This window comes from Staurois parvus, unplaced genomic scaffold (genome assembly GCF_062004578.1).
Source record: "Staurois parvus isolate SC_StPar_1 unplaced genomic scaffold, SC_StPar_1.0 ptg000165l, whole genome shotgun sequence".
NCBI classification, from domain to species: Eukaryota; Metazoa; Chordata; class Amphibia; order Anura; family Ranidae; genus Staurois; species Staurois parvus.
This window is the reverse complement of record NW_028317961.1, coordinates 7,764,154-7,790,713: the sequence shown is the minus strand read 5'-3', so window position 1 is coordinate 7,790,713 and position 26,560 is coordinate 7,764,154. Positions and strand designations below refer to the sequence as shown.

General features: G+C 38.4%; 1 protein-coding gene across 9 annotated transcripts in view; it reads right to left on the bottom strand.

Moving 5' to 3' along the window:
• EYA4 (EYA transcriptional coactivator and phosphatase 4) overlaps positions 1 to 26,560 on the bottom strand; it is a 355,737-nt gene that overhangs the window by 123,554 nt on the left and 205,623 nt on the right. For all 9 annotated transcript variants that reach the window (XM_089676183.1, XM_089676184.1, XM_089676186.1 and 6 more), the window contains 3 exons: positions 19,715 to 19,781; positions 2,022 to 2,164; positions 1,796 to 1,939 (listed from right to left, as the gene is read on the bottom strand). In XM_089676183.1, coding sequence (XP_089532309.1) covers positions 1,796 to 1,939; positions 2,022 to 2,164; positions 19,715 to 19,781 — 354 coding nt within the window. The remainder of the gene's footprint in view (positions 1 to 1,795; positions 1,940 to 2,021; positions 2,165 to 19,714; positions 19,782 to 26,560) is intronic.

Here is a 26,560-nt window from a genome sequence, read left to right as displayed (position 1 = left end):
TAACTTCTGTACAGATAGCCTGTTGAAAAATTTCCACTCAATCTGAGCTGCGGCTATAGCCAGCAGTGCTGATCAGTGTATTCTGATGGTGGGAAAGTCTTGTCACTGTCAGAATGCAATACCTCGGCAGGAGTGATTCAAGTCATTTGTTTTTTGTTCATGTGGGATATTGAAGGAAAAAAAGAATGAAACATGTATGGGCTGCTTAAACCACTTGCCCTCCAGAGAATTTACCCCCCCCCCCCCTTACTGACCAGGCCATATTTTGCGTTATTTTAACTGACAATTGTGCGGTCATGCAACGCTGAACCCAAATGAAATTTACGTCACACATTGAGCTTTCTTGCGGTGGTATTTGATCGCCTGTGCATTTTTTATTTTTTGCGATACAAACAAAATAAGGCCAACAATTTTGAGAAAAGCAATATTTTTGACTTTTTGCTATTAAACATGTCCAGTAAAAAAAATAAAAAAATCAAATTCCATCATAAATTTAGGCCAAAATGTATTCTGCTACATGTCTTTGCTACAAAAAATCCCACTACATGTAAATTAATTGGTTTATGTGAAAGTTATAGCATTTACAAATGGCAGTATAGATACTGGAATTTTTTTTTACTAGCAATGGTGGTGATCAGCGACTTAGAGCGGGACTGCAGTGGGCATTCTGACACTGGGGGGAACTGACTTGGTGTCACTGACTTCCCCAGTGACACCAATACAGTGATTAGTGCTAATAAAAAGCACTGACATTTTTCTAATGACACTGGACAGAAGGGGTTAACATGTGGGGCGATCAAAGGGTTAACTATGTGATGTTTTACTATAAGCTGTGTGTGTGTGCGCTTCAATGTAAGCATACTGCTTTGCATGGCTCTGCTATACAAAGCCATGCAAAGCAATGTGCAGGAGCTGACAGGAGAGAACTGTATTGTTTACTTACAGTTCTCTCCCTCCGTTGGTAATGCTCCTCGATCACCGGGTGTCGGCAAATAATCACTGGCCGGGACCCGGTGATTGACATACGAGGCCGCAAATAGCGGCGCGAATAGGACACACGCACAGCTCGAGCGCGCCCCCTACCCGGAAATGCAAAATCACATATATATATATATGTGATTTTGCACACCCCTGCTGCCCTGCTGCTATAGGGCAGTGGGAGAGCGGTTAACTCTCATGTGTAATTAGTATCCTATGATCATTGATGTTCTATGACCAACAGCACCAAGCATATCACTGTACTAACACTGAGTGACACCAATACAGTGATCAGTGCTAACAAAAAGCACTGACACTGTACTAATGGCACTGGGCAGGAAGGGGTTAACATCTGGGGCGATCAAAGGGTTAACTGTGTGCTGTTTCACATTATGTGCAGAGCCATACAAAGCAGGGTGCAGGAGCTGACAGGGGAGAGATCTGTGTTTTTTTTACACAGGTCTTTCCCCTAGTGGTAATACTCGGTGATCACCGGGTGCCGGAGAGTAATCACCAACTGTGACCTGGTGATTGACAGCTGAGGCCACAAATGGAGGTGTGGGCTCCCTACCTGCAATGCAAAATGCAAAATAAAGTATATATTAATGCAAAATAAAGTATATATATATGTGATTTTGCACACCCCTGCCACCCTGTAGCAGTGTTTCTGCTACAGGGCAGCGGGAAAGCGGCTAATTACAACAAAATGCAAACATCACAAAACATCAGTTGAAAGAAACCAGAATTTCACCTTAAACTAGAGCCACGTGCATTATGCTGCACATGGCGATACGCTTTGAGATTTTAGTTAGCATACCTGGCATCTGGTAGGAGTATGGGGTTTGGCCTGGCTGAGGTGTAGAGAACCCGGGGCTGTAGCTTAAGCAACCACTTTGAAGCGGAGACTGAGTTTGTGGAAGTCCACTTTCTGTTTTGATTCCCGGAAGCATTACTCCCAGATCTGCATAAGATAAAAAAAACTTTGTAAGAGAGAAAGAATAAAGGTCAAAGGAAAATACACATAATGTAGAAGACAAGCATACCGTAGGTTGGTAAACTGTAAGGCTGTCCAGTCTGTGAGTATGCTGTGTAAACGGTAGGCTGTTGCATTCCAGAGTATTGGGTTTGGCCAGCATAGGCTGACATTGTCTGAGCAGCTGGAGTTGATAGAATGTGAGGATAAGGCCTAAAAAAATAAAAATCAATTCAGGTTAATTTAAAGTATTTGTAAATTTCAAAACAAAAATGCAGATTAGCAGGATTTCACCTGGTGATCTTGCCAGTAACACACTTCCTGTCCCAGGTAACAATGTGTCCTCACCAAAATGTATTTATGAAGGAGCAACATTGTAGGACAGAAAGTGTGTTAGAAACTTTATAACTCTGCCTCAAATGACACCACCAATCTTGCCTCTAAATATCACGCAAACTGTCCTCTCCGCTCCTCGCACGACCTCCTACTCTATACCTCCCTTCTCCCCATGCTCGTCTCCAGGACTTCCCCAGAGCCTCCCCCATCCTCTGGAACTCTCTACCCTAATTTATCAAACTATCGCCGACTCTAATCACTTTTAGGCGATCTCTGAAAACCTATCTCTTCAAGGAAGCCTATCCTGCCTTCAGCTAATAATGGAATCTTCTATTCCTCCTACCAGACCATCCCCCACAGTTATTACCTTTTGTACCACTAGTACCCTCTTAGATTGTAAGCTCCAAGGAACAGGGCCCTGCTAACCCTCTTGTATTGAACTGTATTGTTGCTGTATTGTCTCCCTTTATATTGTAAAGCGCTGAGCAAACTGTTGGCGCTATATAAATCCTGTATAACAATAATAAAAATAATAATAATAACTATAGAATGACTCCCTCTACATCTCCATAACATGAGCGAAGTGTTCTGTAGTTCTAACACACTTGATAATAACACTACCTAAGATAACACCGTAGAGGGCACAAGACACAGGGCAGCACTGTATTTTTTGTCAGGTTTAACAGGTTTGTTTTTTTGGGGGGGGATTGCTGCGCTTATCCAACAGATATACAAAAGCACTTTCAGTGGTATACTACACTGACCAAAATGGAGCAGATGGGGTCGATTTACTAAAGACATAAAGGCCCTTCACTTTGCAAGGTAAGCTGCATGGTGCAAGGAGATTTTAACCAGAACTTAGTAGATATGGTGAAATTTCACTTTGCAATAAAAACTCAATCATGTGCAAGAAAAATTAGAAAACTATTTTTGTTTGCGCATGATTGGATGATGGAAGTCAGCAGAGCTTCACCTCAATAAGCTCTGGGGCAGTGGCTTCCCTAGGTGGGTGCGGGGGGTGGGCGCCGCACCGGGTGACACCTATCCCACCAGGTGACACCGGACCCTCTCCACGAGTGCCACGAAAAGGAAAATTTTAAAGCAAGCCAACGATCCCTGCAGGATGGACCGGATCTGCGGATTGAGCATAATGGATCGGAGTCCGATCCATTATGCTCCCCAATCCGCAGATCCAATCCATTTTGCGGAGATCATCAGCTTGCAACCTATACGGGGTTAACTGATCTAGGTAAGGCTGTGCAGGATCTGGGACTTGTCTGTAACCAAGAAATGCGGACGCGATAGCAGGAACCTCCTCCATCTGACATCACTTCTCGAGCATGTGCAGACCAGACCAGTGTTGAAAGATCAGTTAACCCCGTATAGGTTGCAAGCCGACAATACCCGCAAGATGGATCGGATCTGCGGATTGAGGAGCATTATGGATCGGACTCCGATTTATTATGCTCAATCTGTAGATCCAGTCCATCCTGCGGTGATCGTTGGAGGGGTGACACCAAGGGTTACCGCACCGGGTGACTCTAACCCTAGGGACACCCCTGCTCTGGGGAAAATTTCTTTGCAAAGTGCAACTTTCCTTGCAAAATAAACATTCTTTTGGAAACACATGAGAGATGTTCATTTTTAAATTTACATACGCTTTAGCACTTTAAGATATTGTTTTAGCTATTCTTAGGATGGCTATCGGTAAAATATTAAACATGTAGTGTTTATGTATAAAAAGCAAGCCAACAGGAATAATTTCTTGATATGAAAATAATTGCTTCTTTTTTGTGATTTTTGCTTGTACATGATTGGGCTTTCATAGTAAACACAGCTTCACCACACTCAATAACATTTTCTTTCCAAGTGAACATACACTTTTTAAAATAAACATCCGCTTTTCTAAGTGAACAGCCTCTACTCCTATTTAGTAAATCCATGTCCATTTATCCTGAAAATGTCAAACCACATGTTAAAATGTTATTTTGTGAATGTTTTACCACGTTTGGGGGAGAGGGATGCTAGTCTATATACTTTTCAATATTTTGTATAGTCATCTTTCCATTTCAACTAATTATGATAGGAGCAAAAACAAGTAATATTTAGCTTCAAGTAAAAGGGAAGTTTTTTTAAAATGAGAAAAGCAGTCATTTTCATATTTAAATCAGGTCCAAAAGCAGCGTGTATTACACTGGGCATTTAGAGAAAAAATGGTGAACCAAAGACTGCAGATTTTGTTGCCCCCAGTCTTTCAAAGACACACAATATTTCCACTTTTCTTTCCTGGCTGTAAGCCTCTTAAGCTTGGTATACACTAGTAGAATTTCGATCATAAATTATTAGGAAAATTTGTATGAAGATTCTTAGAACATTCAAACGTTAGAAAGACTTATTTGCTTTTAACATTCAATTTTGGAATGAATGGACTTTACCCGGTTCCGCGCCGCCATTCGCAGCCTCCGTTGTCAATCACCGGGTCCCGGCTGGTGATTATTCGCTGGCACCCGGTGATCGCCGAGTATCTCCGACAGGGCAGAGACATGTGCATAAACAACAATGTTCTCTCCCCTGTCATCTCCTGCACATTGCTTTGTATGGCTCTTCATAGCAGAACCATACAAAGCAGTGTGCTTACAGTGAAGCACACACACAGCCCCCATAGTGAAATAGCACACAGTTAACCCTTTGATCGCACCAGATGTTAACCCCTTCCTGCCTAGTGCCAATAGTACAGTGTCAGTGCTTTTTATTAGCACTGATCACTGTATTGGTGTCACTGGGGATGTCAATGACAACAAATCAGTTCCCCCCAGTGTCAGAATGCCCACCGCAGTCCAGCTATAAGTCGCTGATCGCCTATATTACTAGTAAACAATAATTAAAAATTCCAGTATATATACCGCCATTTGTAAACGCTATAACTTTCACGTAAACCAAATAATTTACAAGTATTGGGATATTTTTTTTTTAGCAAAGACATGTAGTAGATTACATTTTGTCCTAAATTTATGATGAAATTAGATTTTTAAAATTTTTTTACTGGACATGTTTAAAAGTCAAAAAATATTGTTTTTTTCTCAAAATTGTTGGTATTTTAGTTTATAGTGTAAAAAATAAAAAAACGCAAAGGCGATCTAATGCCACCAAAAGAAAGCTCTATGTGTGGGAATAACAGGATGTCAATTTCATTTGCGTGCAGTGTTGCATGACCACACAAATGTCAGTTAAAGCAACGCAGTGCCATATCGCAAAAAATGGCCTGGTCAGGAAGGGGGGTAAATCCTCTGGAGGGCAAGTGGTTACTAAACTAAAACCACATCCTGTTCCTTCACATTTTCTTGTCACTGCAGTTGAAAACAAACATCCTTTTGACCCCATTAATGATTAGAAAAACAAATGAATATTCTTACAAAGTTCTTACAACAAAAAATGTGAATGAAATTCTACTAGTGTGTACCCAGCTTTAGATACTTTACAATAAGCCTCACCTTTGCCTATAGATTCTCACACCGCTAATGGAATTTGGCTTATTGTTTTCTTTGTCCTATGATTACAAGACTGGCAGAAGTAGCCAATGATACAACATAGTGACTGGATTTAATGGCAGTTCAGATGTATGCTTAGGGCACCTACAGGGGCTGGACAAAAAAATGGAATCACTTCATGATTTTCAGGTGAGAAAGTGATTAAATGCTTTGCTTTGAAAGCGGAAGTGATGTAACACTTCTGCTGTGTGATGAGACACCTAGCTAACAAGTAGAAAGCCTCACTTCCTTCATTAACTGTATGCGCTGCTGGCAATACGGAGTCATGTCAGAGCTTACTGAGCTTTGAAGAGGGTAAATTGTTGCTGTCCGCTTAGCTGGTGCCTCTGTGACGGAAGTTGCCTATTTATTTGCAGTATCGCAAAGTACAGTATCAAAGGTTATGACGGCATATATAGTTTCCGGGAAAACGTCATCTGATGAGCATAGGCGAGGTCGACATAGTCCACTGACCAATAGAGACAAAAGCTGCAAAAGTGACTGCAGAGCTCAATCTCAGTCTTCACAGTCTTAAAAAAAAAAAGAGCCCTAAAACCAATTAAGCTTCTCAAAGTACCAGTAATAGGGTGGAATTGAATTAAATTTCTGCTTTCTTCCTTAACCCCTTCACGCCTAAGGGTAAAACAAATCTAAAGGCCTAAGCACAATTCTGCATCGTTGACATGTGATAGCAAAACCGTACATATCATCACAACTACTTTGCACATCCAGGTGGATTATACCTTGATTTTTTCAGGACAAATTGGGCTTTCATTTCGTGGTAAATGGTAATGGATATCTCCTGATTTTTTTTTAATTATCAAAGGAAAACTGGCCAAAAATAGTAAAAAAAATCCTTTTTTTTATTTAGCTATGTGTTTCTTGTTATGACCATAACCTACCACCAAAGAGCAACCCAAAATAAATTCTCCAGCTCTTGACGATCGCAGCGATACCATATATGTGTATGTTATTTGTTGTTTGTACCCGTAGTACAGCCCAGAAATCATAGTGCGCATTTTGTTTTTGTCTTTTTTTTTTTTTTACCTAAAACACACTAACACTAACTGACACTGACATTAACACTAACTGACACTGATACCAATTTTTTTTTAAATCCTGACCTTGACCTTTGACCCTGATCTTTGACCTTGACCCTGACCTAAACACTAACCCGGGCACTGAACTAGATCAAACCTTGATCTAGGTATTTTTTTTTATTTTTTCTTTTCTTTTTTTAATATTTATTTATTTATTTATCTTTTTTTTTTTTTTTTACAAACTTTTTTTTTCTTCTCTCTGACAGGAGTTCGAGAGATACAATGTATCTCTCTTCTCCATTCATAGAGAGAGAGAGAAAAAAAACAAGGGGGCCGGGCTGCACAGTGACTGATCACTGTGATAGCCAATCAGAGGCTATCACAGCGATCATGTGACCCGGGACCGGGAGTCCCGGGTCCCGATCGTTAGAACAGGACCCGGTGCTCTCAGTGACACCGCGGTCTTGGTGCTGGGAGCGCGCTGAGGGGTGCGCTCCCAACACAAAGACAGGTACGCAAATATGCGGCCCCACGGAAAAAAGCCCAGGTCCGTGAGGCCGCATATTTGTGTTACGTCGGCGTCAAGGGGTTAAGAACCAGTTCTAGTGGTCTTTTGACCCAGAAAATAAAAGAGTAACAGAAACAAAAAACAAGTCTGATTTCACATTATTGTTGTTTAAACAAAACAATTTATGAAGAAAGTGACTAAAAATAATCGAAGGGGTCTTTGGCCTTTTACTGCCTTTTACATGTACTTATTCTTCAAAAAAATCACTCAAAGGTTGCAAAAGAAATAGTCTATCATCATTATACGGGAGCGCCTAGGCATACCAATACATTTTATTGGAGAATCAGTGTTGCGGTAACTAGACTAGAATTCTGAGATATTCCCATAACCCACATAGTAAGTCATTCAGTGAGAACCTTCATGGTTTAATTATTTACAATCTACCATAAACATGCAGCTTCCATTTTTAGGACATCCCATCTGGACCACTCTTTCCCACAATGCCCAATGCTAAAGAGGTATACAGACTAGTGAAGAACTTACCAGACATGAGGACCCTTGGCACACTTGATGAGATTACATAATAAAGTGAAAATACATTTACCTAAATATGTTTAGTGTGTTTTACTTTTTTTCCTGGGTGACAAAGGGATAGAGATAGTATTTAATCAATGCTGCCCACCAGCCTACAAGGTTTATGAATATATAGTATACATTAAATATATATATATATATATATATATATACACACACAGGTGGCTAAATTTTAGCATTATGCTCCCAAGATTTACAGTAATTTCTATGTTTAAATTTGAATGGTTGCTTCAGCAAAGCAATGGTCTCTCCAAGATTAGTCTGGAACTGATTCCAGTAACAATATAAAGTATCACTTTTCTGAGCAGAAAGGTTACTTTACAATTCATTATACAGGAAGGCCATTTGGAACAGGCGGTTAGCTTACATACTGTGACCAAAATACAATTAGATACTTCATGAGTTTAGGGTATTTAGTGTTTTAGCTGTATAATTTTATTTATTTATTTTTCTTTAAGCAAGGGTAGGCAACCCTTGAGAGGTGGAGAGACATGGAAGAAATCAAAATTCACCACTATGCAGCATGTTTTTTTTTTATTTGAGATAATATAGCAAGGCTCTATAATATAGCAAGGAAGTATTTATATCAGCGCTTAGTGCAAAAAAAAAAATCCTGAATAAAACTATTCCCATGTGTGCAAATGTCATATAAATCTGTGAACACTTACAAAACATGAGTGCTTTCAGAGAACTAAGGGCTAAATTGCTCAAACAAATATAGGTGGAGCAAACTGACTACACCAGAGTTCCAGAGGAGGAAGTTCTGGAGCAGTCAGAGTGTTCCAACTATAGTTCCAACTATAGCTCTACCTATAGTTGCTTGAGTGTTCAGCCCTTACTGCTGGGAAAGTTTATCACCTTCTTTTATGGTTTTAATTAAAATGGATGCTATGTGATTTCTCATTTCCTTGCCTCATATGTTGGAGTTTGTAAGAATTCTAGAGTGGAGAAACATCTGACTGAACACACATATATATATATATATATATATATATATATATATATATATATAAAACAACACTTATTGATTGAATTGGTCATGTACGCTTAAGTTTAATCCCCTTGGACTTCTTGCGTTCAAGGCATTTGTCGCTGGGCGCATACTACCCTACAGACTAGTACCACTCAGTGCAACCATCTAGCCTTGTCCAGCCGTAGCTGTTCAGCCTCTCAGTTCAGACTGGATGGTGCCCATGGAGCCATATAGTAAGGAAAGTTGGAAGAAGTCACAGGTAAGTAGCAGAGTTCAGGGGTTAGTAGTAAGTAAAGGAGACAGAGAGTTCAGAGGTCAGTAGTATGTAATGCAGAGTTCAGAGGTCAGGTCATGAGTAACACAGAGCACAGGTGTCAAGTAATACGTAATATGGAGTTTAGAGGTCAGTAGTATGTAACAGTGCAGGGATCAGTAGTATGTAATGCACAGGGCAAAGGTTAGTAATACGTAGTGCACAGTGAAGAACTCAGGAGTACCTAACACACACTGCATAGCTCAGGAGTAACCAACTAACAATTCCTCCCACAAGCAAAAACACCCTACTTCCAGTACAAAACATCTACACCCTAGGCAAAAATTGCTCACAACACAAATCCCCCCCCCTCCCTCTGTAGAATTCACTCACAAGACCTCCGATGCAGTAGGGGAGTGAGGGAAGCCTTCCCAGGTTTCTCCTCGGTTGTAACATATGACACATCAGCGTTGGGGATGAGCCTAGGACTTCCTTAAGCTCTGCTTCACACTACCATTCTGATTTGAGACCTGAGAGGTAGCACAACTGAGTTGGTTGCAACCTACCCAACCCATGACTGCGATCAAAGGTTGCCGACCCTTGTGTTTCAATTGTACATGTAGCAAGCCTAGCAGTCCATCTGATAAACATGTACAGATGGCACAACTGCAGTAGACACTGCAACTGAAATTACATTTCAAACATAGTCTACTTATCCTTTTTGAACCCCACTCACTGAGCTAATCAACCCCTTTCAAGAATAATACCTACAGTTGTGTTCAAAATAATAGCAGTGTGTTTAAAAAAGTGAATAAAGCTCAAAATCCTTCTAATAGCTTTTATTTCCATACACACATTCTATTCCAAATCAAAACATGAAGAAAAATATATCAAATTTGTGTTGAAGAAAAGTGAATATTAGACTGTTAAAAAAATAGCAGTGTTTGTATTCTTCTTTACAAACTCAAACATTCACTATATAAACTGAAAAATGTTTGAAGATTTTGCTTTCCTTTGAATCCCTTAATGAATATTTAGTTTGTATAAGCACTGTTTCTGAGAACTGCTGTACATCTGTGTTGCATGGAGTCAACCAACTTCTGGCACCTGTGAACAGGTATTCCAGCCCAGGATGATTGGACTACATTCCACATTTCTTCTCTATTTCTTGGTTTTGCCTCAGAAACTGCATTTTTGATGTCACCCCACAAGTTTTCTATTGGATTAAGATCCGGGGATTGGGCTGGCCACTCCATAACGTCAATCTTGTTGGTCTGGAACCAAGATGTTGCACGTTTACTGGTGTGTTTGGGGTCGTTGTCTTGTTGGAACACCCATTTCAAGGGTTTCCTCTTCAGCATAAGGCAGCATGACTTCTTCAAGTATTCTGATGTATTCAAACTGATCCATGATCCCTGGTATGAGATAAATAGGCCCAACACCGTAGTATGAGAAACATCCCCATATCATGATGCTTGTGCAACCATGCTTCACTGTCTTCACAGTGTACTGTGGCTTGAAATCAGTGTTTGGGGGTCATCTGACAAACTGTCTCTGGCCACTAGACCCAAAAAGAACAATCTTACTTTCATCAGTACACAAAATGTTGCGCCATTTCTCTTTAGGCCTGTCAATGTGCTCTTTGGCAAATTGTAACCTCTTCAGCACATCTTTTTTTCAACAGTGGGACTTTGCGGGGGCTTCTTGCAGATAGCTTGGCTTCACATAGGTGTCTTCTAATTGTTACTCACAGGTAACTTTAGATCTTCTTTGATCTTCCTGGAGCTGATTGTTGGCTGAGTCCTTGCCATTTTGGCTATTCTTCTATCCATTCGAATGGTAGTTTTTCCGCTTTCTTCCACGTCTTTCAGGATTTGGTTGGCATTTTAAAGCATTTGCGATCATTTTAGCTGAGCAGCTTATCATTTTCTGCACTTCTTTATATGTTTTCCCCTCTCCAATCAACTTTTTAATCAAGGTACGCTGTTCTTCTGAACAATGTCTGGAACGACCCATTTTCCTCAGAATTTCAGATAGAATGCACTGTAACCAGCATGTACAACATTTGCTGCCTTCCTTCCTTAAATAAGGGCAATAATTGCCACCTGTTTTTCAAAGAATGAATGACCTCGCCAATAGAACTCCACACTGCTATGATTTTGAACATGCCCCTTTCAATTAGTGATTCAATTACACAGAATCAGCAGCATGCATGTCATGACTGTTGGGTCTGTTGGATTTCTATTACTCTACTACATCTGCTAGTAAATTATTTGCCATGTAGAAATATCATTTCTACCAAAAACTGTGATTGATCAGGTTAGTGATGTCTGACTGCTATTATTTTGAACACAACTGTACCTGTAACACTCTGTGTGATAGCTGCAGTGTAGATCTTAGATCACCATAACCTTCCATGGAACCATGTCCCAAGAATGGAAACACTCAGGAGATGGTCCCACAGACATCTGTTAGAATCTATTGTGCAGGAGCAGCCAAAGCACAAAATTTGCTGGAGGAGGCCCTAGCTACAATTTTGTGATTATGTATGCATCTGAAAAGAAGGAGGATAGGATTGTTTCCCTCAGAGGAGAAGCAAAAATGATTTAGAAGTGCACTTATCCTTTAAATATGTTTGGCAGCAGCACAGCCTGCATGTGGGCGATCCTCCAACTATGTCCTTACCAGCCTGTATTCCTGCTGTGCTGGGCTGGCATCTTTAGAGGACTGTGTTGACTAGATTTTGTATGCTTCAAGTGGCTTTTGCATTTCTATACAGTTCTATGGGAATGCAAAACTCACTTGCAGCAAGTCAAATAGAGGTAAAAATTAGGCCAACACAGATCAAATGCACCTTTTAGCCCTGATTTACACGGTGCGGTGCGGAATTCGCAGTGTTTTCAGCGCAAATTTTACACCACTTCAGAATCGCACCCCTTTCATGCAAACCGCTGCGAGTGTGCATGTTAAGTTAACAACACTCTGAAAGCGGTCTGCCAAATGTGGTGTGATATGCAGAATCGGATTGCATAGGTGTGAATACCCTTGCAATCTAGTTCTAGTGCAGACTCAAAAAAGGGTCCTGCACCTTTTTGGTGCAGGTGCGGTATGATTAGAGCCATACAAAATGTATGGCTCCAATCGCACCGCACACAAATCGCATGTGATATGCACAGGAATGCGGTTCGGTTCCTGTGCGAATCACATGCGATATACCGCACCGCATATATGTGAACCCAGGCTCAATAACTGATCGAATATGCTTCTTAAACAGATGCCATGCCATTGTAAATAAATCACAAAAAATAGGATTGTATTCAGGACTGTTCTAATTGTAAAAATAAACAGCTGATAAACTCACGTTCAGGAACTGGTAGCATTTTTTTAGCAGTCCCTGAACTCTCCCTAATGTTTTCCTATGTGTCCATGTACACTATGTCATTTACAGTAATTTACAGGCAGTTGAGTTTACAGTCGTTTTTTTTAACGGACCAAACTTGCATTCAGGAGTAGATTTTATCAGCGTTTCAAACGCTTGTAAACGCGTGTAAATGCAGCTAACCGCGTTTATAAACATTTGTGTTTAGAAGTGTTTTTTAACTGTTCCATATCCAAATGCTGTATAGAACCTTTTTTCATCATCACAAATTCATGCACTGCGTTTTTCATGTATTCAAATGGACCTAGTACACCAGTGCAGTCAGTTCCAGGTTTTGCGTAAAGGAAAAAATGGTAGAACGTGCCGCATTCTGCTCATGATGGGATCCATAGTGAATACAACCAGAAAAGACAGGTCATCTCAACACATACTGCTTTCTCTGCTTCTACTCTCTCTATTTCTCTCAAAATGTCTGAAATAGTTAATTTTTTACTGTTTTTCAGCGCATACTGGGCATTTTGGAAGGTCTCCTGATATTATCTTTAAAAAACACTTCTAAACGCAAACACACATAAATCCAAATAAACGCAGTATGCAAACGCGGCTAAACAGACCTTTTTTTAACCTACATTTTCAAGCAGTCAGTTTCCATCATTCAGAAGAGTTTTCTAAACTTCCCGTGTACATGGAGCCAAACAAACAAGAAATACAATATGGGGCATTCCATTTAAAAGTTTCAGTAATGTTTGAGAATGTACAAAATTGTAAAATTATCAACACCAAAAATACCTACAAAAAAGCTCAGAGGATTACGGTATTAAAATCTTTTTATACTGTTATCAAAATATCTTTGTATAGTTTGTCCGTTCTGTTGGACCTATTTATTTATCGCATGCAGATTAGCTAGCCTGGTGAATATCAGAGTGTCTGAGGTTGTTGGTTTTACATATCAAGAATAAAAGAGCATCTCAAATAATAATTAGACTCTGCGTAGTCATGCATTATGCTTGTTTCAAAAGCCTGAGGTTATCAATTTGCAAAGAGGCCATGTGCCTTGAAAGCTTGCTTTGATTTACACTACAGTCAGCTATAAAATTACCTTTAACCATTTTTAAACAAGTTTTAAAGGACTTTTAGGAAGAATTTTGTTAAAAGGCACTTTATTATGCAAAAATGTAAGTGAGACACACATACACCAAAAACAATAGTGAAATCCTTCAAAATTACACACCGGTACAATAGCAGCTATTATATACAGTATCATACAATGCCTTATAAACTTTTACATTTCTGCTAAGGGCATATTGATTCAGCAATAACTTTGCTATGCAATCCATAGACATAAAAAACAACAGCATAAAACTGTTAATGTAATTATGTTGTTAAAATTTAAAAAAAAACATAGTTTTACTATAGATTAAAAGTATAAATTCATTCTGTAATTTGTCGGATTTAAAATAGCACTAAAAGTCTGATTCTGGCACAAAAGAAATAAGCTGCTTCTACAGCTGCTATATTTGCACAGTAACTCCCGGATATCATTTTGACAGTTGCTTGCAAGGGCGGGAGGTGGGAGGGAGGAACGGCAGCAGGACTTCATGCATACTACATGTGTGCCCATGTGTAATTATTTTTGGGCTAACTGGTTAAATCTTTCCCTGTGAAAAATAATTGCCCTAAATATATCCATATTTAGGCAAATCCTTCCCTTGAGGTCAGCATGCTCTGAATTGTCTCACTAAAAATGTGACTGCATTGCAATCATATGTGATAACACAATAAATATGGTTCTGGCATAAGACACCAAGGACTTACAACTCCAGACAGTGACAAACTAAGCAGTGTCCTCACTTGTAATTATAATTGAACTTTGCAAGCTGATTAGCATATGAGTTTTAAATTGGTAATAGTTAAGTCCTCATGCACACTGGACATTTCTACAGCTGCTCTATTTTTGGCTTTTGACGTTTTTTTTCTACAACCAGTAAACTCCCCAGCATGTTATCCATGCACACATAGACTGTATTCAACATTTTTTAGCAGGTATGTTTTTTGGCTGGAAAAAAACCCAGGACTAGTGGGTTTCTAGAGGTGTTTTATAGCTGTAAAAACGCATTAATGCTGAAAAACACAGCAAAATGCGGTAAACTGCCGCAAACAGGTATTTTTGGACTTTTTTGACCCAACAAAACTGCTAAAAAACACAAACGTGGAAAAACACAGCTAAACACGGCAAAACATCACTAAACGCTAATGCAAAAACGCTAAAAAAAGCTGAAAAACTCAAGTTTTTAACGTGACTTTACACAACTAATGTTGCCAGCATTATCAAAACACCCCGTGTGCATGGAGCCTTAGTTTTAGTTTGTAAGTGGGATTGACACTAAAATACCTGTTAAGAAGCAGTAGTTGAGTTGTTAAATACAGATCCTATTTTTTTTACATTAAAAATAAATACTGCATGGCCCCCAAGCTCCTCCGACCTTGGACTACTTGGGTTGGTGACCTCATAAAGCACAATCAATGCTTGCTGTGTTACATCCAACCCATATGATTTATACAGTTGGACAGAGAAATAAAAGAGACCCTAAAATGTGTGGTTCCCTCCCTAAAAAAATAGTGTGAGCAATTGTGAGGTTTTGTGCAACTTTCCTGTCCTGGTTATCAATTAGTTAAGAAAAGAAAGAAGAATTTCATACTAGTTAATATACTTTTGGTAAAAAAAAATCTGAAATGGGTAAATAACACTTTATTCTAATCTGCAAAATTACTTTTCTTAAAATGGGCAGCTCAACATTATTTCTACCTAATAGCAATCTGTTTTAAGAAAAAGATAATCTGGTTTAGAGGGGAACAGGTACAGCTGGCTGTCTACTGCTTAGGCAGTATCAATGCTTTGACTCAGAACATAATATGAAGAAAAGCCTGTCAAGGAGCAGTATAGCAGGTTACCCCACCCCAATAAATTGTATAAGCACTGCATCGACATGACAAAATCTACTGTAGAGCATTTCAAAAATAAACTTAGTAAATATACCGTATGTTCTATCTTGCTATTTTATTCTGATACAGGCTTTTGAATCATTCAATGAGGCGTTTGAAGTTTGTCAATTTTTAGTTTGCTGCTATATTGGATTTGATCTCAGTATATACAAAATACTCTTCTAACAGCACTCAGTATTCATGGACACCTTATTCTGCAAACTCAGTTATGCATAAAAGCGCACAGCAATATAAATACATATTTAGGTGATAACATCCCAGTAATAAATAAGTCCATCATCTTCATTTTAGTAAATGTGTATTATCATCTATCTGAGGTTTGCATGCACTAGAGATGTCCATTGGTATAGACATCATCACCTACACATTTGCCATGGATCTGTTTCTGATACAGATAGAAAGGAGCTTCTTAAAGTGGTTTTGAATGCACAAGGGTTTTTACCTTAATGCATTTTCTGCATTAAGTACTTACCTGGCTCCTCTTTTGATCCAGCACTGTGCCCATCTGCAGCAACATTGTTCTCTCTCCCTGTTCACACTGGCAGTCTTTTAACATGTTTGCAGTATTTAACCTCAGAGAATAGAGCAATAATTTCCATGTATGAAAAAATTGCATGTCATTAGAGAAAGACGCTATGGTTTTGGCTGAGAGGAAGAGCAGATTGTCATCATCATTAAAACTCTGTGTCCTTTATTACAAAAGAAAAAGTACCTCCCTCAATGTCAGCAGCAATGTAAAAAATGTATGTTTTTAGAACAAAAGCAAAACTTTTGGATCAAAATCAGGCTTCAAAGCTGGTGGTATAGCCAATTCCCCTAATCAGTTTAATATTAATGGATGAGATTCCAGAGGTTTATAAATAATTTACTTGTTGCTCTGTAATATGTGGTTGAGTGTCTGCATTGCTGAAGTACTCAATTTTCTCTTTACCAAACTGAAATATATGGAAATAAAACCTACAACTATATCACTTTATATCATCCCTTCTACAAGGAAATCTTTTGGTTCTTACTAGCTTTGAAAACAGATGCCAAAGAGACCCCCATGTTCTGGCCTAATTTCCATCAACTGTCTCCTCCTCCATGACCTTGTCAAAAACAGACTATATGGGGTAGATTTACTAAAGCTGGTTCACTCAGAATCTGGTGCACCTGTACATGGTAGCCAATCCGTTTCTAACCTCAGCTTGTTCAATTAAGCTTTGGCAATAAAACCTAGAAGCTGATTGGTTTCTGTGCAGAAGCGCACCTAATTTTGCACTCTCCAGCGTTAGTAATTAAACCTCTATGCTTCAATGGGGGAAGGAATTAGGTAAGCTAGTGGACATGATGGATTGGGAAGAGATCTAGGCCTCTATAGACAGGAGCTCTTTCAATATATTATCCCCAGAAAGCTCTTATACAACATCGTTCGGTACTTATCAACAGCTTGAATAGCTAATTATGTCTTCCATTACTCAATTATTCCCCTTACAGTTTTAGTGGGTGTCAAAAAACTGGTACTGTGTTACATGTATGGTGGTTCTGCCCTAAAGCATGACCCTGGATTAGGATTTACAACCTAATTAATTAGGTTCCTGACTGTAGTCTACACAAAAGATGCCTTAGAAGACCATATATAAAAAACCTATATATGGTATCCATAGATCTACTAACAAATTGACTGGTTTCTATTCAACACCACCAAAGAAGTAATAACTAATTCTTGGAAATGTCCATTGTTAAACTTTGTGGAAATCAAAACAGTTTCAATGCTACTATGAGTAATGAAAAACTAATGGCTATGGTTCAAGATACATACTAAAATGTTTTTGATGGTCTGGTCTCAGGAAAACTTTTTTTCAAACCTAATGATAGACAACTTACAATTCCAACTCATTTATCAAATCTACATGGACCAAGGGGTGGAGGAAACCCTCCCTTTAACCCACTTAGGGTGTTTTCCCTCACTCTTTTATTCCCTTGCCTGACTCTTCATTATACTTACCTCATCTCCCCCACCTAGACCTGCCTTTTTCTACACTTGCATATTTCACCTGTATTTGTGCCTTCCACTATTCCTCTGCATTCACTGTTCTTTAAAATCATTGAATAGGCTCATGGATAATTTTAATCTGCTTCCTCCATTAAATCTTCACTGCACAGACCTGTACTACATAGGTACATTCTATAGTGTATCTATACCTATGTAGTGTATCTATACCTGGACCGAATCTATACAGCCCATAGGAACACCAGGCTAGACACTTTCTATGCAGTACAAAGCGAACCTGTTTGGATACATTGTAAGTGTTTTATCTGTTTTTATGAATACATTTTTTCACACTATGGAAGTGTTTCCTTCTCTTTTTTTGTGGGTAATATTGCAACCCAAGTGCATAAAGCAGAGTTGATCCAACGGTCGAAGGGTGGCCTTGATTAACCCCACAAGCGATAATTGATCATTTATTGGACAGGTCATGGTCGTGACCCTTCTGGTAAGCAGCTAACTTCTCTGGTTTCTTCACGGGTGGATTTTAAAAAGATTCACAATTGGTGGGATCGCTTGGAGAATATAATTTACTTTATTTGAATTGGACTTTGTTTCTTTTTACCTGCACAGGACTTGTCCTCTCTAATTTTTGGGGGGAGGATTTTTTGTCTTCTATTCACTATTTTTCTAATGTCATAGATACATTCTATGCCTCCATCACCCCAGACTAGATGACACATACCCTCCATTACATCCATCCATTCAATGACCCTAAATCACCACATCCACAACTTCATCCTATCTACATTCCAGTTATGAAGAATTAACATTACAAAATGTTACCATAATATTTTATTTCAGCTCATTGTTACAAATGTTCTCCTTTGTATGGATATATGAGAAAATCCTTCTTTGTGCTTCTTATCAGCATGTGTGAAAACTCTGTTACTAATTATTATATCTACATGTCATTGTATTTCATAGTTAAAACTACTGAACGTGAAATTTATGGAAATAACATATCTGCAATCAAGGATGAAAATACAGGTAGATGTGTTTTTTTTTATTGATATGAATAATCTGTTCTATATACATAAAGATAAATTACCTGTGCAAAACAAGATAAAGTTTTTTGCTAATATTCATGTTATATTTTAGTTTTCTGTTAATTGATTTAAATAACAAAATATTTAAGGAGACTTCTATTCAGTTTAAACATAAATCCTCAAAAATCATCTGACAAAGTGGAGAGAACTGTTTACAGACTTATTTTAAATAGCTCATCTATTTTATTATTACTCTGGTGACCAACATGTAACTATCCATGGGGCTGTATTGCCTCTGTAAAATGATGCTGCTATACTATATATCACCAGCAGGCAGTACTACTGTTTAAATCTGAAATAACAGATACCATCCTTAAAGGGTGAAGGAAGTTTCTGAAAATGTTTTGCTGCAGCAGTGAACTTAATGAATTCCTAATTATACCTAACTAAAATTTTACCTAATTTCTCTGAAGATTTAATCTTCCATTCTAAAATCAATCTGAATTTTGAATTACAATTCTGAAAAATTTGGAAAATTTGAAACATTTGGAATCAGTTTTATGCAGTTGGTCCATAATCAAAGATGGAACACTCAGAAACAGCACTATACAAGAATTGTTTTACCTAAGATCATCACCGTAATGATTACAAATTGTAGGTAGTAATAAGAAAATACCAGATTGTCATTTTTTCTACATTTACTTTGATTTCTCATTCGCTTTTATTAATTTTCATGCATTCAAATAACATGCTTTTATATACATTACAAACCCTTTTGTACCAGATCACCGTGCCCTACTAAGCTTTACCGTATTCCAGTTCATTAAAGAATTTATGGTTATACTACACACCGTGAAATTGTAACAGCTGTGAGAAGCAAGAACAACAACCCTATCATGCCAAGTTTAAGACCCAGATACAGATTTTCAGATACAAAGCACATCTGCACTGATGCTATACAATAAATACATAAATGCTTGTTGCAGATTACATAAACTTTTTTATGTTTTCTATATTATTTGAAAAAAAGCTGCCCAGCTGCTAAAGAATGAAACATCCGTTCAAAAATTGTTTCTGTGTTTAACAAAACTACATACAGGCTTCCCTATAAGTTAAATAACTTGTCACTTACTTAGAGGGGTAGAGCTGAGGCGAGTACTGGTGTGCTGATCTTGGACTGTAGCCACTGCTTGTTATTACTGTAAAACATAAAACACACTTAAAAAACGTTGTACCATAAATAACTTTCATTCACGCTTTAACAGCTTTAGCATCGATCATAAAGGATGACAAAATGAATTATTTTAGTGTAAAATAGGACTACAACGTGTGGAAGTATTTGGTACAGAATTAAATCTATATCTTGGCAACTGCAAACTCTCGGAGGTAACTCAGCAGTCGGGCAGACAAGTCCAAAAGACTAAATATTCATTCACAATGTATAGGTAAAGTCTTAACCTGTGTTGTCCAATTTCTCAATTCTCACACAATTTTGAATTATCTGTGCAAATACAAACTGCAAGAGTGGAATCGAGGTTCAGCATCATCGACTTCTTAAGCATTCTGCTGCTGTTAAACATCTTCCCAACATGGCATCCTAAATGTCTATCCTATGTGGACTTATTCCAAAGTTAGTGCAGAAGTTTTTCTTTTCCTTAACCATCTGTCTCTATCAAGACAGATGCATGCCAAATATACATTCTGCATAATGGTAAACCCATCCCTTCATAGGAAATTCATAGAGAAAAACATACAGGGTAATGCCAGGCCGTATGCTCATGTTTCACTTTGAAAATGATTAATGTAAGACACACTAGTGAAACAAATATGAACAAACCCAATTAACGTTTTCTATAGGTTTCAATGAAATATAAATCTGGATTGTCACGCTTAAAGTGTTACTAAACCCAGGACCCTGCATTCACTTTATCTGGTCTCCCACAGGACACAGAACATGAAAGTGCAATTATTGTAGTAAATATAAACTGCTAAATACCTTTTCTCATCAGCAGTTAGAGCAGTCTTGTGACTTTTATCAGTGTTCAGCAGAGCACATGTTAAAGCTTGTAGGAGGAATTTTCTTTCTGCTCTAGGAGGATCCAAACCCCTGACCTCTGTCTGGACAAGTGCTGACTGGCACTGTGCTGATCGCATGCACTCACCCAAGAAAAAAAAAACCTCTCTAGCAATACACACTGAACAGAGCATGTGCAGAATGGCTACAGTTCAGTCTATCTTATTAGGAGATAAGACGTGGACATTTCAACAAGAGGAGGAGCAGAGAAGTCAGGATTTTTACAAAATGCAGAGGATTAACCCCTTAGGTTCCACAGTGAGTATAACAAGCATGCTTTAGTGATGATTTTACTGTTGTGGGTTTAGTAACACTTTAATAAAAAATAATGGAAGGCACTGGGGTTAATTTACTGAAGGCAAATAGACTGTGTACTTTGCAAGTGTAGTTGCTCCAGAGTTTAGTAAACAATGGAAAGCTCTGCTGAATTCCATTATCCAATCGTAGAAAGCAAAACTTATGTTTTATTTTTTTTTCTTTTTCATTGCATGTTATTGGGTATATTTTGCAAAGTGAAGCTTCACCATATTTACTAAGCTCAAGCGTAAATGTCCTTTTAGAGTGCAACTGCACTTGTGCAAAGTGCACAGTCTATTTGCCTTTAGTAAATCAACCCTACAGTGTTAATATCAGATAAGTGGCTTTATTATTTAATTGGGACAGATGTTAAAGTGACAAATGTCTATGATGTGAATTACCCCCACTTTGGGACATTTCCTCCTATTCCCTGTTGCATCTTGAGGACACGCAGTGAAGGAACAGAGTCTCTCCCAGCGCAGAGTTTCTCCCAAAGACAAAAAAAAATGTTCCTAATCTAAAACTGAGAAAAAAAGTTTTGGCTACATGCACTTTAGTTTTGAGGGCCTGGGTTTGACAGCTATTAGAGGCAAACTTTCTGACTCTAAGAACTAATGAATGCCCTGCACTGAAGCAAAGTTACCACCTACTACCTGTACACTTATTCATCCTCTAAAACAGATCCTTAAAGCAGAACGTCACCCAAAAGGGGACGTTCCGCTTGTTTGCTTCCAACCCCCCCCCCCCCCCATGCCACATTTGCCAATTTTTTGTAGGGAGTGGGTACCTGGTTTTGACAGTCTCCCATCCCAGTCAGATGCACCGCAGTGATCTGAGCTGACAGTTCGGCCCCCCTCCTTCTCCAGCAGCCTTCTGGGACACCCCACAGGTCTCAGAAGACTGTGGGACCAATCACAAAGTGCAGCACGCATGTGCAATAGGAAAACGGCTATGAAGTCACAAGTCTTCACTTCCCTTACTACCACAACCAATTGAATTTGCTCAAGCGAAAACATCACTGAATCCATGGACAGGTAAGTGTCCTTATATTAAAAGACTTTTCATTTTTTGGGGGGAGCCTGGAACTCTGCTTTAACACCCCACCTCTAACACTTTACATCTAAAATGAGCCATTAACACTTAGCCTTCACCCTTAACCCTTAAAATAAATAGGGTTATAAATAAGTCCTGGTTCACAACGTTTAGTGCTGTTTGCATTTTGCAGAAATGCACTACAGTTCATTTAACATGGTTTCCTATGGGACATATTCACATCTATGATTCTTTAGCCACTGCATTTTCGGAAAGGTCAGGGACTTATTTTCTCGCAGCAGACTGCAACATGCATAGGTATGAACCAGGCCTTAACCTTCCCCCCTAACATTTAAAGGACAACGCCAGAAATGTAAAAAATATCCTTTCAATGGGGCAAAGGTTAAATACCCATTAACTGTAGGGGATGAGCAATAAGGTATAAGACTTACCTTATTTGTCATTCTGGAAGGCTCCCAACATCTGTGCTCTCCGGGGTGTAGTCACGTGATGATGTCATCAAGTACAATACAGGGTCAAGAGCGCTGCATTATATTTGAGGATGGAGAGGGACCAATCACATTTTGGAGAGGAAGGGAATGCCGGGCAAGTATTACACCTTATTCCTTATCCCCCAGAGTTAATAAACATTTAATCCTTGTGTTGCAGTGGGCCCCACTGCAAGGGTAGTTTTTTAATTACTAGAGTAGGGCTTTAACCCTTTCTAACCTTCTCTAACCCTAAATTAATATAACCACTATTTTGCCACATTCTCCCCTCCTCCTGTGAAATCATTTTCTGCACTAATAGCAGAAGGTTATATGCCAGAACCATACAGAGCCTATAATATATTTATTTTTGACTGACCAATCTTTCAAGCAAATTGAAAGAAAACGGTTAAACTTTTTTTTTTTTTTACACCTTGCTGGAATGGTGTTCCTATTATCCTTTAAAACTCTATTAATAATTAATTAATATCAGATAGGAGTGGCATACACTATTAGCAGAGTAGAGAGAGAATAGGGAAGGCCTATTCTATCTTTCCTTGATTTGCTCCATTCATAAAGTGACCCAATCACTAATCTTAAAAATAAAAAGAAACACATCCTGCGAAGAAGAGCGTATTTAATTGCCCGTTATACTGACAGAATCTTTAGTATACTACACATTACCATTTGTGTCAGATGCATGGTACCCCACCACCTGTGGTTTCCTAATAGCTACATAGGGGTCAGCAGGTGGAACCACAATGAGCCTCGGGGGACCTGGCACCTAAGTCACCCAGAGGTGTTTCAGGTGCTGAAACTTCTGCCAGTGAATTCACTCTATTAGTGAAGATTTGAAAAACCGATGGTAGGATGGGTAAGTATAAATTGTTTTCTGTTGCGAAGGTGTTTTTAGTTTTTTAAATTACAAAATACATAATGCAAGTTATAATCACTGCTCCAATGGTTTAAGCACAGTATTTATAACAGACCCTATATGAGTATGCAACCAGAATTCACTGTGATCAAAAACAGCCAGGGAACTGCTACGGCTATGGTAAAAAAAAATTATTGTGTAAAATATTCTTATTGTCAATGGCTATGAAGCAGATGTGTATGCAAATCTTAACTCTTTAAGTAGGTGAAGCATGAGCCCACCTCTAAAGGCTCTGTATTAGTCAGTGACATCACCGATCACATTTAAAAGAGGCACTTGGGAGGTAGACTGTTTTGAAAAATCATCATCTCTATTTAACATCAAATGCTGAAATCCCTGTATCTAGTGATTATTTTGACATGAGGTTTTTTTTTACTAAAGGTACCCTTTGCTTATACATTTTTGTCTTATGCTCATTTTTAAGTGCCCTGGCTAATGGCATGTTTGCTTTAGGGATGCTGTCTACCAATAGAAAAAAATCTTGCATTCACTACTTTAGCATCACAAGTCTAGGTAGGTATATATATATATATATATATATATGAATAATTTCTGTTATTCTTAATTAATTCAGACTGGGAAACTGTACTACTATGGTGTCCGTTTATGAACCAGCAGTAATAGATCACTGCTCCGTTCTCCGGCATTCTCGGAGAACATAGTTCTCCTCTGAATGCCGTTTATGAAGCATATGTAGATCAGTTCTCCAAATCAAGGGAGAACAGTCTACAAACGCTGGAAAATGGCTGATTTTACTATAATCTCACAAGATTACAGTAAAAGATCAGTTTACTAAGCAGAACTAAATTATCTCTGCTTAGTTTGCAGTCCCTCCGATTCTCCAGCTCTGGGCTGGAGAATCTGCAGGGAGAACACAGATCTCCAGTGAAGGGCTGAACATGTTCTCCTGAGTGTTATAAACTGTGAATGACCAGAGAATAGCTGCGATCCTCTGAATCACAGCTATTCTCTGTGTCATCAAAGGACACCTATGTAGGTAGAGTTATGCCAGAGGACTTGCACACATCTGGTGGCAGAAAAGAAAATGTACAAACATTCCTTACTATTGAGATATCACATCTAAAATATCCACTAGGTAAATGCTAATCAGCAATCATTTCTCCATGTTCACCATGCCAAAAGAGGTAAACATCAAATCAAACAAAAATTTAAAAGAGCTGGACTCAACCACAACTGATATATTGACTACTGATGTATTCCTTTCTTATCCATTTACAAACAGACAATGACTACCAGATAGTACGTTGCAGTCCTATAGGACACTTCATTGATAAAATATAGGAAGGTTGCCCCAACACAAGGTTTTTATACTGCCATCTACTTATTTACTTCTTTCTGTATTCCTTAAACACATTTCAAGTAATCTGCCCAGCATTGCCTTTGTACCTGTTTCTGTTTAGCTCCTATTGCAAGGAACAGAACATCCCATGCAGTAGCCTACACAGTCTAGAGTATCTAGTAAAACTGGGGTTATGTTGACACTTAAATATATATAAGCAACAGCAATGTATGATCAAGGGCATCCAATGACCCAGAAATCTTTTAAAGTTCTAGTTTAATTTATACTGGACCTTTTGAAAAAAATACTGCCCATATATTATTTAACTTTTTTGTTTACCCATCCTTTTTTATAGTAAAGAGCCACACAACTGAACTGCATTTCTAGAAGATCAAGCAAGCTTATCAAATGCAGTGGATACATCCTCAAAGCAATGCCTTGCTTGATGTTTGTCAGATGAGTGATAAATAAATGGTACACCAATACTAGGGTAACCAAGCACCCACTACTTGTGAATTCTTTTTTTTTGGAGGAATACCCAAACAATTGTACAGGCAGTACTCGGATTACAAACATGATAGGGTCTTTAGGTCTATTCTTAAATTGAATTTGTATGTAAGCTGGAACAGGTACATTGTTTAAGTGTAGCTACAGAAAAAAAAAATATGTTTAAGTTTTTTGGATAGCATAGGGAATGGTTAACACCCATGTAATGTTTGTTATGCTGTCTGTGCCCCTGTTCAGAAGATTTCACTTCACTTTCTGTGACAATTAGATTTTGAAAATGGTGGGTTCTTGAGGAAACAAGGATTGGTGATAAACCTTCAGTAGAGACACCTTTTTCCCATTAAAACTCTTACAGGAGTAAATTTCCCTTCCTAGGGGTAGATTTCCTCTCACTTCTTGTTTCTTCCTCCGTTTGTAAGTTGGAGTCGTTTATAACTCAGATGTTCATAACTCAGGGACTGCCTGTACTTAATCTAGGATCATTCAGTTGACTGCATAATCATACAGACATAATCTGGAGAAGCTATTCATGGCAACCAATCAGCTTCAGCTTGGTAAATTAAGCTTTGAAAATAAAAGATATAAGCTGATTGGTTGCTGTACAACTGCACAACAACTGATTGGTTGCTGTACAAACTGCTCCAATTTTTGATAATTTCTCCTCATTAGCATTGATTTATTGAAGGAAAAAAGACTGTGCACTTTGCAAAGTGCAGTTGCTCTCTGCAAGTGCAGTTGTTCCAGAGCTTGGTAAACTGGGTAAAGCTTTGCTTTGCAAAGAATATCCAATTACATGCAAGGAAAATAAACAAAAACAGCTTTTTTGCTTGCACATGATTGGATGATGGAAGGCAGAATAGCATCTGCTCATTTACTAAGCTCTGGAGCAATTGCACTTGCAGAGAACAACTGCACTTTGCAAAGTGCACATTCTTTTTGCCTTTAGTAAATCAACCTCTATGTGTAAGAGTGACAACTACAAGGGTTTGCACAAAAGCTCAGATATCTGATGTAATTAGTTTTACTATGCAGCCTACTGCTACAACAAGGTTAGGTTGTTCTTATTATACCACCCACATTTTGGAATATATTATTTTTCTTTTATTCATTCAACATTTTATAAATGTATGAAATACTGCTTTAAAAGCTCTTTTACATAATTTATTAACATGTAGTCCTTCTACATGTAATAATAGAGAACATGCACAGCGCCTTGTGATGTCTGATTTTTAAACCTCTGGGAATATTTGCCAAAGATAGCTTTTGCTAAGAAGTTATGAGCAATCCATCAGCCATATATTACATTATTTTAATAAGGTAAAATTACAATTTTCTTGTTAAGTGTT